Source organism: Chanos chanos, chromosome 2 (genome assembly GCF_902362185.1).
Source record: "Chanos chanos chromosome 2, fChaCha1.1, whole genome shotgun sequence".
Lineage (NCBI taxonomy): Eukaryota > Metazoa > Chordata > Actinopteri > Gonorynchiformes > Chanidae > Chanos > Chanos chanos.
Genome location: NC_044496.1, coordinates 24,188,756 through 24,205,211, shown reverse-complemented (window position 1 = coordinate 24,205,211; position 16,456 = coordinate 24,188,756). Strand labels below are relative to the sequence as shown.

Here is a 16,456-nt window from a genome sequence, read left to right as displayed (position 1 = left end):
CTCAGTCTGGCTGTTTTCTGCCAGCCAGAGCACATGTCCAGAGAGAGAGAGAAAGAGAGCAGGAGACCTGTCCCCCAGCCATTCAACACTGGAGCCCAAAGAGCACACAGGAACAGCACACACTCCACACAGCATTCCTCACCCTCAAAACAGGTCACCTTTGTCTAGTGGGTCGCCAGGCAACCAGAAGTTTGCCCTGCCATGAGTGGAGGGAATCTGTGGAAAGCACTGGTTCTCTCTCCTTGCCTGCCGTCGCTGCTATGGCTGCTGGCCATCCAAGGCCCAAAATGGGGAGATGCTCACCCACAGTGTCTGGACTACAAGCCCCCCTTCCAGCCCCTAGAACCTCTGGTCTTCTGTAAGGAATATGCCAAATTTGGTTGCTGCGACCTGGAGAGGGACCACCAGATCTCTCAACGTTTCTATCAGATCATGGAATACTTTGATCACTCTGGATACATGGCCTGTGGAAAGTACATCCGCAGTATCCTGTGCCAGGTAAGCCTCTGTTTTGCCCTCTGACCTAAACACCAAGAACAAAGCAATGAGTCCTCAAGCTCACTTCCCAATAAGAGACATCCTCTTGGCTCTGTGTTGAGTTTTTTTTGGAGACTAACCTAAATCAAAATTAATTTTATTCAGTTTGACACAAAAAACCTCTGGACATGACCTCTAAATTAAATTCAAGAACATCTTTTGATATAGTTTTCTCTTGTAGTAATGTTTACAGCAGTGAGAAAACGTCACAAAGAGGGAGGGGCTAAATGTACCAGCTGACCTTTTTTTTTTCAAGACAAATTTAGATGTCGGAGAAAATTCGAGATCCTGATAAATGGATTTAGATACCTCATGTATCTAATGATAAACCTTTGTTCTATGTATTGCAGATCTTAACTTTTTTTTACTTAAGGGGTTGTCATCTGAATGTAGAATGTTTCAAAAATAATGAACTTTTTTAAGGGTGTTGAGACTCAGGGGCAGAGAAGAGATACTGTGCCATCATATGTTAATAGATAATAGCCATCTATCCTTGATCACATTCTTTCTTATTGACGTACTGTATGCCAGGTCTTGTTGTCTGTATAAGGGTCATTCTGTATTTCAAAGGGCCAAAGTGTAATGTCAGGGTTAGAATTTGCAAATTATTTTTATTCACAGCTAAAATCTTCCCTTATTTTAACTACTGAAGAGTAAAAATATTTTTCAGACCTTAATCTCACTTGTTCCAGGTCCATTTTAACATTGTACTGTATTTTACCATGGTTAGGCTGCACGAGGCCCTTATGGGTGGCTGCAGGGGGACCTGATTCCCTTGATCACTTTGCAGGGGGAACTGGGCTGAATGATGGCCTTTGTTAAGTCATCTATCTGAGACACAGCGAGTTTCTTGTGTTTCAGCGGACACCCAGAGTCCAGGAAAACAGTCACTTCCCCTCTGACCAGGGACAGGATATCTCACAATCCGCCAGAGAGAGAAAGAGAGAGAGAGAGAGAGAGAGAGAGAGAGAGAGAGAGAGAGAGAGAGGGTGAGAAGATGAGTTCAGCCAATGGATTAGCATTAGACTGCTTGAGGATGTGACTAACTATTTATGTTAGTGCACCCATGATTTCCCTCTGTAGGTCAGTTTGTATCCAGATGTAGACTTATAGCAACAGTCCATAACAGCTGAAGTTACTGTAATTACGCCAAACCGCTCCTTCAAGCCTACTGTCAGTCACAGTCTTATGGTGGAGGGGGGAGGGTGTAGCACTGCATTACATTCTCAGATGTAGCCATGGGTTTTTATTGCCTTCCCATCTCTCTTGAGGCTCTTTTGGGGTTTTCTTCAGATGAGTAAATTAACACAGAAAAAAGCCAAGACATATTGCTGTTAAGATTTAGAGCTTTAAGTGTTTTCAGGTTTTCTGGGTTTCCAGCCAATCGAGCGGAACATCACAGTTCCAGCTCCGGTGTTCTGTCTCAGTATAATTTTTGTATCTCAACGAAGTAATAGCCAGCTTTGAAATGCATTTGTAAATATTATTGTGATGATTCCAGACAAATACTCAAGTGTTAAGGACATGAACCAGATGGGGTGATGAAATCTTCCCAACATCACTCTGAACAAAGGCCACGTGGAGACTGAGAGATCAGCCAAACATCTTCATTAACTCCAAAGCTTCCTAACTACAGTTTGTCTCTCAGCTATGGTTGAGTAGCATGCATAGAATGGATGACTTGTGGGTTGCTGTGAGGACAGTGGGTGCCTTTTGGTGTTGCTCAGTCATCTCTTCTGACCTCTGTTTAGTGCATTTTAAAATCTAAAAAAAAACCCTTGGAAAACAATGGACAAAACAGAAAGCGCATACTAGTTCAGAGGGGGTGACTTGAACTTGTGCTTTGTGTTGTTATTCTGTGGCTAGTCACTGTACACAATCTAATTTGGTTTCTCTTATGATGGAAAGCCGTTTTGCTTTGCTGTTGGGTTTGGCTGATTTCATGACTTGAATGAATCTATTCCAATTCAAATGAAGGATTGGAATAAACTGTGGTGGAAAATTAATTGAATTTCCTGAAATCCTAATTCCAATTCAAGTCCAGCTCTATATTTCCAAGACTAGTCTGTTCTGAAATCAATTTATCCCTCAATTCTTAGTTCAAACCAGAACTTTCTTTCTCTCTCCATCCCTCCCTCTCTTTAAATTATATGTCTGTGTTCTCTCATGTAATGCAGAGTCACCAATGAACACTTGTAACAGCTTTTTCCTCACAAAGTGCTGCATTAGGACATGCCCCTTTCAATACATGTAAGGCAAACCACTGCATCTGTTCTTGCTATGAACATCTTACCACTGATAAGCATCAGGTGGGATGTGGACCCTGGTTGACCCACCCTGAGCTGAAAAAACAATCAGTTGTTTTCCCCTTTACCTCAAATCACAGTTGGAAGTTTTATACCTCCCAAATGAAGGACACATTTCTTCACGCCTTATCCTATAATCTGAAAAATGCAGCCGCACCAGTTCTTGAAAACAGTATATATGTAAAGGATAGCACTTTGCCCTGTACTGTATTACTATTCCATTGATCATTGTTTGACTAGCTAGCTTAGTGGTGCTGAATTGGTCTGGCAAAAAACTCATATACCTGCTGCCAAGGCTCCAGACAGTGGTGAGGTTAACGTCATGTCACTGGGAACCAGACCAAATTTTCCTAGCCAACAAAGAACTGATTGCTTGATAGTGTTGTCCAGCTTTGTTGGTGCAATCATGGCTAGCATTACATAATCATCCTATTACATCTGGCTTTACTAATACCAGGCATTTGTGATATACCTCAAATGAACTGCTTTTGAGTTCATTTTAGGTTAAGTTCTAAAAAAAAAAATGTGTTTCCTTACTCTGCAACACGAATGACATACCAACCCCTCGGAAATATTGAAATAGTATCCTAATGCATCCAAACAACATTTTAAAATTAGGTTTTATTTACTACAGTCATCTTGATGACTTCCAGGCTGGGCAAGAGATCTTTCCTCATTGTTACAGTGGCCTACCAGCACTGTAATGGGTGTGGATTTGTGGCTCTGAGTTAATGAAGGTTTGGACCTTCCAACGTTTCCTTGAGCTGCTGTATTTAGACCTACATTACCAGCCGCTGAATGCTGGGAACCAAACTTAAAGGAGGACGTGCAAACCAGCACGTCTGGAAAAGTTTATGGAAAAAGAAAAGGGTTTATGGGAATCTGTGACGTTAGGGAAAGCATACTGACTAAGCATTACTTTTCTAATTAGGAGAAACTGAGTACAGAATAAGCGGACCTGTACATTGACTTGAGCGTTCCTCAACAATGTCAGTAGTTTTTGAATGTGATGAAACTACAGCACACGAAGAATTAGAACCTGGCTTCAGCAAGTGAGTAGCAAAGATAAGGAAGAACATCAAGAGATGCACTTGAATCATGGATTGTACATTCCATTTTATATCCTGGTTGTGAGGCCATTTCCTGAGCTGTAAATTACTTGTCTAGATGTTCTCCTCCAGTATCTGCTTAAGTATCAGCTGCTTTTTTGGTCCAACTTGTAAGAGGAGGAGCCAGTCTGTCACAGTAATGAAATATTGTTCAGTCTAAATTTCTCTGTACACAATTATATATTAATCTGAAATTCGTCTTGTTCACGAGCAAATATGTCATTTCCATTTAGTATTTGTTGCAGGAAGAACCCATTCTTAAGAAGAGTGTGTAATTAATGTTGTTTCATTTAGGAATGTTCTCCATATGCAGCCCACCTATATGATGCTGAGGATGCTAACACACCGATGCGAGAGCTGCCAGGGCTATGTGGTGACTATTGTTCCAGCTTCTGGCACCAGTGCCGCTACACGCTCAGCCTTCTAACTGACAACAATATTACCACTTCCATTGAGGAAGACCACACCAAGTTCTGTGCTTTCCTGGAGTTGAAGGACCGTGAGTACTGCTATCCAAATGTGCTGACAAATGCTGAGTTAAATGCCAACCTGGGCGACGTTCGGGCTGACCCTGATGGCTGTCTGCAGCTGTGCCTTCAGGAAGTCGCCAATGGCCTGCGTAACCCTGTTGCCATGGTGCACGCTAACGATGGTACACATCGCTTCTTTGTGGCGGAACAGCTGGGCTATGTGTGGACCTACTTGCCCAACGGTTCTCGTGTGGACAGACCATTTCTTAACCTGACCAAAGCCGTGCTAACTTCTCCATGGGCTGGAGACGAGAGAGGCTTCCTCTGCATGGCTTTTCACCCAAGGTTCAGTGTTGTTCAGAAGGCCTATGTCTACTACTCTGTGTCAGTGAAGAAGGAAGAGAGAATCCGCATTAGTGAGTTCACACTGTCAACTGACGATATGAACATGCTAGACCACTCCTCTGAGAGGTAATGATTGTGACCGGGTAACTTATGTGTGCCTAATTCTGTCAACACATATGTTTTCATCCCTGAATAACGAAAAGTAATTGATGACTTTGGCCAACAGAACCCTTTTGGAAGTTGTGGAACCTGCATCAAATCACAATGGAGGGCAGCTGTTATTTGGTGAAGATGGTTATCTCTACATTTTCATTGGAGATGGGGGAAGAGCTGGAGACCCTTTTGGAAAATTCGGAAATTCCCAAAACAAGTAAGTTCAGTGCAGGGTTTTGTTGTTGTCTTCACTGTTAATCTGCCTGATCAATATATAATTAGTACAGCATTCTGAGAGAAAGGTATACTGTTTTAGAGCAAAGTTAATCACACAGAACTGTGCATAAATTCCATGATTTTTTAAAATTGATTTAAGTAAATTATGTTGTGATGGAAACAGGGTAAGAATCAACACATGACATCATTTGTTTATGCCTGGGGCAACTCCCAACATACAGCAAAGAACCCTCTGGGAATATTAATTCTATTTTATTAATGAGTATGTTTTGCTTGTGTTTAATGAGTATACGTTGCTTAAGCTTTCAACAATGTTGTGACTGAACTGCTATTTTCTGTTTTTGACATTAAGTACATAGGTCATGTTTACAGCTATCTTGGGCTGACTAATGCATGTCACTCCAGTGAAGTGTGGGTGGGAAATAGTTAATGTTCTAGAAAATGTTGTTATTGGCTAATGAGGTTCTTCATGAGAATCAGAATCCTTCATCTGAAACTCGCAGTTTATATTTGCAGGACACTTTTGAATAAGCTCTGCAATGAAATGCACATATTTGCATTCTTAGCAAGATCACAACTGCATTATAGTGGCCAAATTCGATTATTTCTTCACATTAGGATGACATTAGTTTTCCACATTAATAATCCATTTGTTCTTGAGGAAAATATATCCATGTTTTTTCTTGTATGATATCAGATTTACATGGAAAGTAGTATGTGAAAAAAGCTTTAATCAGTAAATGGTCAGTAACACTCTTAAATCCCATCTCCATTTGCTGTCCTAAAAAAATCTTCATTTCAGCTTTTGAAACTATGCAAATAGCCTATTATGAGTTCCAATCTGGTTGTGAGTATGTCTCCACATATGATTTTTGCTCCTCAGCTTTGTGACTTGGGCAGTCTGACAAACATTTGTTCAGAGGCCACATGTACATTCATCCAGACACGGCCAGAGCTTCAAAATATTAGCATTGGCACCGCTGCTTCCAAATTTCTGTCTGCCCGCAATGGAAGTGGCAATGCTCAGTGAATCTACAGGGTGGCATGCCACAACCCATGGGCTCACACTAGCACCCACCTTTCACCATGAGAGACCTGCCATCTTTACACACACACACACACACACACACACACACAGAAAGAAGGCTACAGCTTTGAGACCTGAGTGACGACCATACAAATCAGCGGTAAAAGCAGCATCACACTGGGCCAAGGCCAGCTGAGCAATATAGAGGCTGCATGTTGAATGTTGAGATGCAGTATCACTACGTGGTGTTCTGTGGCTTCTTCGGGACAGTAGTACTAGGCCAGAGATGGAGACTTAAGCCATGCAGCTCATTGTCACAGTACAGTATTTACAGCATCCCATGCTTTGTCATTGAACTCTATGTATACAACACTGTGCTGCACCTTGCATATTACTGTCCTTCAGAGTTACATAATGCCTTACATAATAATTCTCCAAAACATAAACAGTCTTCTGTGCATAACTACATAACCCCAGCTTTGTTATTTGCTGACCATTTCCTATTTCTTACATGTTTTGTATCAATGAATGAATATACACTGCATGATATAATTCATTTTATACATACATATAGGCATACATACACACATATGTGTCTGTAACATATTTGAGGCTTGTGGAGCAACAGCATACAGCAGAACATCAGAACTAGTTGCCTGTATTGAGAAGGCTGATCTTTGTTACCTACAAATCATAGACTAGTGAGCACATGGTGTGTGTGACCCTGTTGGTATGAAGCAAGGGGCCTCCAAACAGAGACCTCCAGTTTCTGCCAAATGTTAATATTGACCCAGAGCACTGTTGGTTGTGAGTTGACTTGTGCAAGCTGATGGTGTTGCCTTAATCATCTCTCTTTTTGAAGGGAATGGACTGAAAAATGTAATGAAAGCCAACTCACACAAAAAGAGAAAAATTGGGACACAGTTCATGATATCTTTCCAAAACAATATCTCCCCAAGAATCTTTATGTATGATACGCAGGATCTTAATAAGCGAAATATGACAATATGTAACAAACTCCACATCGGCATTGTACGAAGCGTATAAAAATACTTATAATTTTTACACATTCTGTTTTTAACGTAAATGTTCATTCATATGTCAAAGGTCCACACTTCTTGGCAAAGTGCTGCGCATAGACGTGGACAACAACAATGACGGTGCCCCCTACAGCATCCCCCCAGACAATCCTTTTGTGGATGAGAAGGGTTCAAGGCCAGAGATCTATGCCTATGGGGTGAGAAACATGTGGCGCTGCTCCATTGACCGCGGAGACCCTGTCACAGGCCGGGGGCAGGGTCGGATAATCTGTGGTGACGTTGGCCAGAATAAGTTTGAAGAAGTAGACATCATCGTTAAAGGAGGGAACTATGGATGGCGAGCAAAAGAGGGTTTCTCCTGTTATGACAAAAAACTCTGTCTGAACTCATCACTGGGTGAGAGAGCTATTGTGACATAAGATAAAACAAGTTTCACCTGATATGTGCTTTAAACTGGGAACCTCGACCACGCTCCTCAGCTGCGTTTTAGTAGAAAGTGATTACACGATACTGCAAATGTAATGTTAGGTAGACTACATCAATCTGTGTTTCCACCAAAAGTAAAAATAACTGTGAAGTTAGGAAGCTAAGATAAACAATGATGTAATGGTGATGCAATGTCGGAACACCATATCTTGCCATTTTCTGAAATGACTGAACATGGAAGAATGAACTAAGTCGAATTCTTTCCATCTTTGCTCTATGTTAGATGATATCTTGCCAATTTTTGCTTACCCACACAAACTGGGGAAGTCAGTGACTGGTGGGTACATTTACCGTGGATGTCAGATGCCAAACCTCAATGGTCTCTACATCTTTGGGGATTTTATGAGTGGGTATGCACACATAATGTCATTATTCATTTTTCAATATACATGTAAATTGTGAATCATAGGCACATAACATAACATTTTAGTCTTCAAATACCATGAAGACGCTGATGTCAGCTTAATGATTTGTAATTATTTTTTGTCAAACTTTTGACCTACAGACGGCTGATGTCACTGAAGGAGAACTTGACCACAGGGAAATGGGAGTATAGAGAAATCTGCATGGGACAGGACAAAACATGCAATTTTCCAAAACTGATTAACAGCTACTATAAATACATAATATCATTTGGTGAAGATGAGGCAGGTAACTTTGAAAAGTAGCTGTCCGTGTGTTTGTGTGTGTGTGTGTGTGTGTGTGTGCGTGTGTGCGTGTGTGCGTGTGTGTGTGCATGCGTGTGCATGCGTGTGTGCATGCGTGTTTGCATGTGAACATGTGTTTGAGTGTTAGGGGAATGTACTCTAACATTACAAAGACAAAGGTAGAGAGAGGTAGTGACTACTGAAGGACAGAAGATGTGTTGTGATAACTAATGACTGTCTGTTTTAGGTGAGCTATACTTCCTAGCCACAGGGGCTCCCAGTGCGGCAGCAAGAGCAGGCATGGTGTATAAGATAATAGATCCATCCAGGTACTCTGCCTCAAAGTCACTGAACTTTGAACTCTGTCTAAGAACAGCATCACATTGAAATGCACACACTGTCTCTCACTAAATGCCCACACCTTCAAGACTCAGGAAAACTGAGGAAAACTTAGTTTGATGATGTTGGAAAATAATAACTATAAAAAAAGAATATTGCCATATTGGAATCTGGGAATGCAGCTGTTCCAGATCACACTGAATGATGCAATCATGCCTGGAGTCTCATTTGTGGTTGTAATATTCAATGGAGAATTAATCTTCCGTGTTTTCTGTTTGTGTTTGAGATTCAGCATCATTTATGAGATAATAATTACATTGGACTTTTCTGCACTTTTCACAAGTCCAACATATCTGCTTAGGTACACATGAGTACAGTATTTAGAACTGGGTGCAGTGTGCCAGTTTAGGTTGCTGTGTACCAAATTTCAATGTTGCAAACCTTGTTCTAACAGCTGCACAACAGTTTGATGACTCAGTGTAAATTTTCCCACCATATAGGAGAGCCCCTCCAGGCAAATGCAGCTTCAAGCCATCTCCTGTTAAGATAAAGGGCAAGTTGATTCACTTCCACGCAAAAGAGGGTAAGAAATCCGCCAGTCACTCCGTTCTCGTAGGCTCCTCTGAGTCAGAATGTCAACGTGTTTTTTTCTGTTTTAATGCTATAAAAGGATGTCCTTTCTTTTGCTTTTCTTCTTTTCACAGAATTTGTTATTAACAAGAAACCTACAACTCCAGCTCCTACCACACCAAAGACTAGAGCTACCACCAAGCCCACTCCAACCACAACCCCAAACCCACGTTCCACAACCCCCAAACCACGTACAACAATTTCAAAACTGCGCACCCCCAGACCAAAAGTTACATATAGACCAGCCACTGCAAAACCTACTTCTTTCAGAAAGCTACAGAAGCCCGCATCGACAGTAACACCACATCCAACAACCACTCTGAGCCAAGCTAACACAGTAAGACCAGGGTACATGACTACTATGCGAATAAGACATATTCAGACTCCTGCTCTCTTGCCAACACCCCGACCAAGGGCAACATATGCCACCCCTCAAAGGAGGCCTACACAAACAACCATCCGACCCTCAACCTCCATCCAACGCTGGTATACCTCCATGACCACTCCGAGACCCATGTACTGGACACCAGCCCCCAAACCCACATCGAAGATCCAGCAGCCCAATATCACCCTCCCCAAATCTCAGGAGAAGCTTCTGAAAGGGCAGGAGGACAATTCAGACCAGCGAGGGGGGAACCATGTCAATAAAAGGGGCAGAGGCTCCAAGCACAGAAAGAATCAGCGCCGGAAGTCACGGGCAGGGAGAGTGCGATTAGTCAGTGCTGAGAACCATGCTGACCGTGGTCGGGTGGAAATCTTTGTGAGGGGTGAATGGGGTACTGTTTGTGATGACCTGTTTAACAGCAAGGCTGCTACTGTAGTGTGCCGACAGTTGGGGTTCCCTGCAGCACTGCGTGTGGCTAAAAGGGCAGAGATGGGGTCAGGAACCGGACTCAACATCTTATTGGATGATGTGGAGTGTGAAGGCACAGAGAGGACGCTGTTGCAATGCAAGCATGCCAAACTGGGCAAACACAACTGCTCCCACCGAGAAGATGTGGGCGTGGTGTGTGGCTATGATAAACCTGGAGAGGACTGAGTGGAATGGAAGTAGAAGTGTCTCTTTACTTGGTCAGATACTATAACAGCAGCTTGCAAACACTAACCTGCATTACGCTCCTTCATTCAATCCGTTGTGCACTTTAGGCAATGTTAACGTCACGCTTTAACATCATACACTGATGTTCTCAAATCGTAGTGCAACCTAACCTAGGGACAAGGCAATTAAATGAAATAATGAATAATGTGAAGATCCATATTTCACCGTGTATCTTCTTCCCTCAGATGTTATTACTTGCTGTTGAATTGCAAACTATATGTAAACAATCTTATCAGCTGTCATGAGAACCATACCTGCAGACTGTTGAACATGTAATTAGGTTTCAACAAGTCGAAAAAAAAAAAAAAATAATCAAGCAACAGTGTACATCCACATGAAACCATGTAATACACATAAAATGGCAAATCTGTATCAAAAAGGAAATCCCACCTATACATATATAGGGACTGTAAACAATGATGCTTAGGGGAGTCATAAGTAAGCCAAGTAGCAAAGTGGCTGATGGATTAAGTAACCAGAAAATGTGCATACTTACATTTGTGCTAAATGATGGATTTTGGACTGTGTTGGTGCACAGTTTGACTTACATTAAAGTTGTATGTTCTTTATGCAATACTGCCTTCCTCTGGCAAGGGAGTGACACTGCTTAAGTCATGTCAAAGAGTATCAATGTTCTATAAGGGAAAACATAGATATAAAATGAGCACACAGTAAATTCATTATCTTAAGAAGAAAAAAATGTAAAATATTATAATTAAATCACTCACTGTGGAATCAGTGGATATCAGCGAAATTACTCTTGGGATCCCTAAGAACATGTGGAGAACCATGTCAGCAATGTTTTATCTGACTGTCTTTTATTTCTTGGACTAACACAATAAATCCCTTTGACTGACGGCCGCACATACAGACCATTCAAACAAACAGAATTGGATAAACTAACAAACAGAGTTGGATAAACTTGTATACTGCAACTTCAGTCGCCAATCATCTGTGATGATTTTCTGTATTGATTTTGTAATATGGTGTTGCTAAAGACAATGCTGGACATTATATGTGTTGTTGTAAAAAAACAAAAAACAAAACAAAAAAACAAGTCTTCATGATTAAAATGGAAATGATTACAATGTGTGATTTCGTTCATACTGTGCTGAAACAAGCTGAACTAAAAGAGACCGAAACAGTTTATCACCGGGTTCCTCAAATAGGTTGACACCCTTTGGTCCCTGTAAGGAATCCATGGCCTGAATCCACAGTCGTCTTCTCCGTTATATTTAGACTAGCTACTGTGTTTTTTCCTATTGGATAGAATTTCGCCCGAAACGCCTCTTTATGATTTTTCTCTGTTCCTATTGGTCAACCTGCCGCAACGTATTTGAGAGCTAACTTTCGTTCAAGGAATTGAACCGCTACAGTTTGAATGGTTTCCTGACACCGAAGACTTGAAAGAATTCTCAGACACGTTTAAAAGCCAGTTCTGGTATAATTTTCATTTAGATTGCATATTTCGTCAGCTGATATGGACTACTCAACCCAAAGTGAGTTCAGACACCGTAAGTTACGTACGTCATCTTGCTCGTGATTTCCTTATCACCATACCTTAGCTAGCATAGCTAATAACACTGGCTACCCACCATGCATTAATCGAACCTAGTTCATTAAAGTTACTTACATAGTGCTATCTCTGTCAGTCTGTGTGTTATCTTGGTTTGCCAGAGTAATTTGCCATCCTCTAGTACCACCCAAGGAACGAAAAGGTTGCGGTGAAGGTCCACGTAGCACATACCATCCTCATGTTAATATTAGCTTATGTTAGCCACAGTTGACGTTTAGCGATAGTCCACCATTGAGTTAACTGTTTTTTGTGGAACTTGATCTTTGTGTTAGCAAACGCAGAGTGGGTCACGATTTATTTGCTAACTGCATTCTTGTTACATTAGGCTATGAAGTTAATCAGACCTGTTTTAGCTAATGGTTTCCAGTGTTAATATTGCAAAGTATTAACGAAATCAAATGAGCCTTGACAAGTCAATGTAAGATGAGGTTACAGTAAAGACAGCATTGTTGTTTTTCTCTTAGCCCTAGGGGAACACAGGCCTAAAGATAAACAGGTCTAAGATATTGTCATACGGTCTGACAATTATATACAGAAGGTTATATACTTCACTGATTTCACTCCGTAACTAGTGTCTGAAGTATCCTACCTCATTATCAACATTAACTTGTTTTGCAGAACCCAAAGTGAGGATGAGAGGCACACCCATGGACTCCAGTGAGCCCAGTCTCCTCTTTGATGACACAAGCACTGGGGGTCAGCCCTCTGGTCATGGCAGGCAGGACAAGGCTCCGTTGGGCTATGCAGGACAGACTCTCCTTTCAGATCCCATGTCCAACTTGGCCATGGCTTATGGAAGTAGTTTGGCCAGCCAGGGCAAAGAGATGGTGGACAAAAATGTGAGACTCATTATTACATGAACCTGAATGTTTTGTTTTCTAACCAATAGCAAGACACCAAGGATTGATAGTATTGACTTGCAAATTTGTTATGTGACATACAGTAGGTATAAACACTTCCACTAATAAGAAGTTTCCCACTTTAATTTCACACACAAAGGCAAATCTTTGTTTAATTAAAGTGACAAGGGGATGTTGATCTACCACATGATGTTTTTCTGTAGCTTATGATGTCAGCTGTTGCTTTCAAACAAAGACTTTCCAGAAGCAGCTGATCTTCGTGTCATCGGTTAGTGTTTTGTAGTGTGTCTAAGAGTGCACAGAGAAATGAGGCTGTTTGCTTTCACAGCTGGACCGATTCATACCGATATCCAAGCTGAAGTATTACTTTGCTGTGGACACAGTTTATGTGGGCAAGAAGCTGGGGTTGCTAGTATTCCCATACATGCATGAGGTGAGAACGCAGTGTTATTATTTCTCTTTCCTCTTCCTGCAGCATGAGTGCATCACTCATGTACTCCAATGCACCTGCAGTTCCCTAATATAACACTGTGGGTGAGGGATTCCTTGTGTTATCAGTCCCATTTGATTTGGTGTCAGTGCTTATGAATGTTTTGCATTATTAATGTGGTGCGCAGGCTTTGTGTCTCTTTGAATGTTACAGCACTGCCTCAGAGTCTGCCACTGGGTCTGACTCTGAAACAAAATGGCTGAAGTCTGGGTTGATAAATAAAAATGACTGTCTCTGTAATCTAATTGGCTTGTCGTTTTCCTCCTCTGGTGCTGTAGAACTGGGAGGTTAGCTACCAGCAAGATACTCCTGTGGCTCCTCGCTTTGACATCAATGCTCCGGACCTTTACATTCCTGGTGAGTGTGTGGGGAGACAGGACTCTTCTGTGGTCTTCATAAGTAGCAGTGTAATTTGGTAGATATCTCCTTTTTTAAGTGCAAGAGTTGGAATAATCAGAAGGTCATTGTACACAAAGGCTATTGACATTCATAGTCAATGAAAGGTCTAAATTATGTCTGAGTTAAATGAATGTCTGAATTATCTTCTCTGAAGAGGTTCTTGAATGGTTATACTGTTTGTGTTCTATTAATTGTTAAATGTACCCATTTGTCGAGGTGTGTTTTCCTCTCACCTACAGCAATGGGTTTTATCACATATATCTTGGTGGCTGGCTTGGCTCTGGGCACACAGAATCGGTAAGGAAACCAGTGACATCTTTTTCTAGAACAGAGATTTATCTGCTTCATCAGCATTTCCGCCAGATTGTTCTAATTCAGATTATCAGCTGTGCTGAGGGACACGCCTCTGATTTCATTCTGTTTCTCAGCTCTGTTTTGATCTCGGTCTCGTGTGCTTTAGGTCTGTTTCCTTTTCCTTATTTGTGTTATTTCTGTGTCTCTAGGTTTTCTCCAGAGATCCTTGGCATGCAGGCCAGCTCAGCTCTGGTTTGGCTTATCATAGAGGTGCTTGCCACACTGCTCAGTCTCTACTTGGTCACAGTCAACACAGATCTCACCACCATAGACCTGGTGGCCTTTGCAGGATACAAATACGTAGGGTAAGAATGCTTTCTCCTTTTTTCACATTAAGAAGTGGTCTAGCTCATGCTCTCGTGGTGGATAATCTATGACATCAGCCTCATGCCTTTGTCTGTCTCTCCTCAGGATGATAATTGGGGTACTGGCAGGGCTGTTGTTTGGGAAGATGGGATATTACCTCACCTTGTTGTGGTGTTGTGCTTCTATCTTTGTTTTCATGGTAGGTCAAAAGATGCGTCAGCTACACTAATCATTGTCTTAATTGTTTAAACCACACACACCACTTGACAGTCCAAGGCAATTAAAACTTTAGACTAGAGCGCTACCAATAAATCGGTGTGCCGATATGAGCCAATTGCAGATAAATCGGTATCTGCGTTTATAATGGCCGATAAATGACAATTAGTTTTGCTCCAGTAATGTGAAAACTGATACCGTCAAACATCAAAATTGCATTTACGGTTAACATTGCGGTAGTTGAGTGGTATAGGCTAAGCTGTTGACAGACTTTGCAGGCACAGGCATAAGTCATGGGTGGGAGGGGTGGGACACATCCCACCCAATATTCAGAACAGTGGTGTTTGTCCCACCCAATATTTGCCAGGATTTTGCTTTTAAAAATATGAATAAATTTGTCTGGAGAATTCGGTTCTCATCTAACCTACTGGCCGACGAATTCGCATGCGTATTAATGTCTCTGTTGTTATGGCAACGTTTATCAGTGACCCAGAGCAAGCGCTGTTGAGAGGTATTGTGGGGATAGTGACATCTGTCTGTGCATGAGTTTTCTCTCATGGATAAATGGAAAGGGAGAACAATACAGAAGAGGAAGCTGACGGATTGTTTTGTAGAGTAAACACTTGTGTTTTTAATTCCTAGTTTCTCTTTGATGTTTATATAGCAGGCCCACAACACACACACACACACGCACACACAATTTCCTTTAATGTTCATTAGTAGTAGTACTCTATAGTTTATAATGGATCTGGCTTTTTTTTTTTTTTTTTTTTTTTACTTTTTTGTATTTTTATACGTTTGACTCTTATTTATCAAAACTTTAATGTATTTTGTTGTACTATTGTTCAAAATGCTATTTGACAATGAAACAAGTTTATTTTTAAACTGCATTATGCAGTGTTATCTTGGTGAGGACACTTGAATAACTACACATAACAAATGTTAGGGTAAATCTTTTTTTTTTTTCAGAAACACATAATATAAACAATGAATATCAGCTGAAATTTCATTATTGGATTCTTAAATCCTCAAATATTGAAATCGGTATTGGTCTTAAAAATCCTATATCTGTCGGACTCTCCTTCAAACCCTTCCCTGCTCATTATCTGTGTGAACATGTGGTGCACAACGAGTTTTTTAAAACCCTAATTCTTTTTTTGTCCACCCCTAACTGCAGATCAGGACGCTACGGCTGAAGATCCTGTCCGAAGCGGCAGCCGAGGGAGTTCTGGTGCGAGGGGCAAAAAATCAGCTACGTATGTATCTCACCATGGCCATCGCTGCGGCACAGCCTGTCTTCATGTACTGGCTGACCTTTCACCTGGTCAGATAAGAGCAAGACCAGTCCGAGAAATGGCCAGGTCACAGGCACTACCTCTACCACAACCAATTAAGACCTTTTCTCTTCTCCTCTCCTCTCTGGAGACCTGGGCGCATTTGCACGGCAGTAATACAGTACACGGACAGTCATCGCTACGTCTCTGAGCACACTAATAACTGTAAAGTCTAGCTGTCTTTTTGTATGATGAGCTTTTTTTTTTTTATACAATTCTAGGATGATAATGGGCCTTTTGTGTTTTGTATAATGGACAGTGTAATTCTATGTTTTGTTTTGTTTTGTTTTTTTAAACAATGTGAAAATGTGGCAATATGTGTGTAAGTGCCGTGGCTGAATTCTTTAGTATCTCAGAAATTCCAGTTGAGCCAGGAATGTCAAAAAAAGCCCCAAAACAACAAAAACATATGTGCAACCGTCCATAATGCGACAGCTACATGGAAAATATCCTCTTTGTCTCTGTTAATTGAAAGATTGCCACGTATAGTCGGCTT

The 16,456-nt window shown here is 41.3% G+C and overlaps 2 protein-coding genes across 4 annotated transcripts; both read left to right on the top strand.

Annotated features, from left to right (window-relative positions):
• The first annotated feature begins 201 nt into the window (after positions 1-201).
• On the top strand, positions 202-10,365 carry LOC115804670 (HHIP-like protein 1). The gene is made up of 9 exons (XM_030765178.1): positions 202-498; positions 4,247-4,893; positions 4,994-5,137; positions 7,292-7,620; positions 7,934-8,060; positions 8,216-8,361; positions 8,605-8,686; positions 9,197-9,279; positions 9,401-10,365. Exons 1-9 carry the CDS (start codon positions 202-204, stop codon positions 10,363-10,365), a joined length of 2,820 nt encoding a protein of 939 aa, XP_030621038.1.
• A 1,430-nt stretch (positions 10,366-11,795) lies between these two features.
• yif1b (Yip1 interacting factor homolog B (S. cerevisiae)) lies at positions 11,796-16,180 on the top strand. 3 transcript variants are annotated; one of them, XM_030766090.1, is made up of 8 exons: positions 11,796-11,924; positions 12,620-12,840; positions 13,190-13,294; positions 13,630-13,708; positions 13,990-14,047; positions 14,254-14,409; positions 14,516-14,609; positions 15,804-16,180. In XM_030766090.1, exons 1-8 carry the CDS (start codon positions 11,906-11,908, stop codon positions 15,957-15,959), a joined length of 888 nt encoding a protein of 295 aa, XP_030621950.1. In that variant the 5' UTR covers positions 11,796-11,905; the 3' UTR covers positions 15,960-16,180. The 3 variants fall into 3 exon arrangements, with proteins under 3 accessions (XP_030621950.1, XP_030621949.1, XP_030621948.1); XM_030766089.1 differs by having other exon boundaries at positions 11,796-11,939; XM_030766088.1 differs by having other exon boundaries at positions 11,796-11,948.
• Positions 16,181-16,456: the final 276 nt, after the last annotated feature.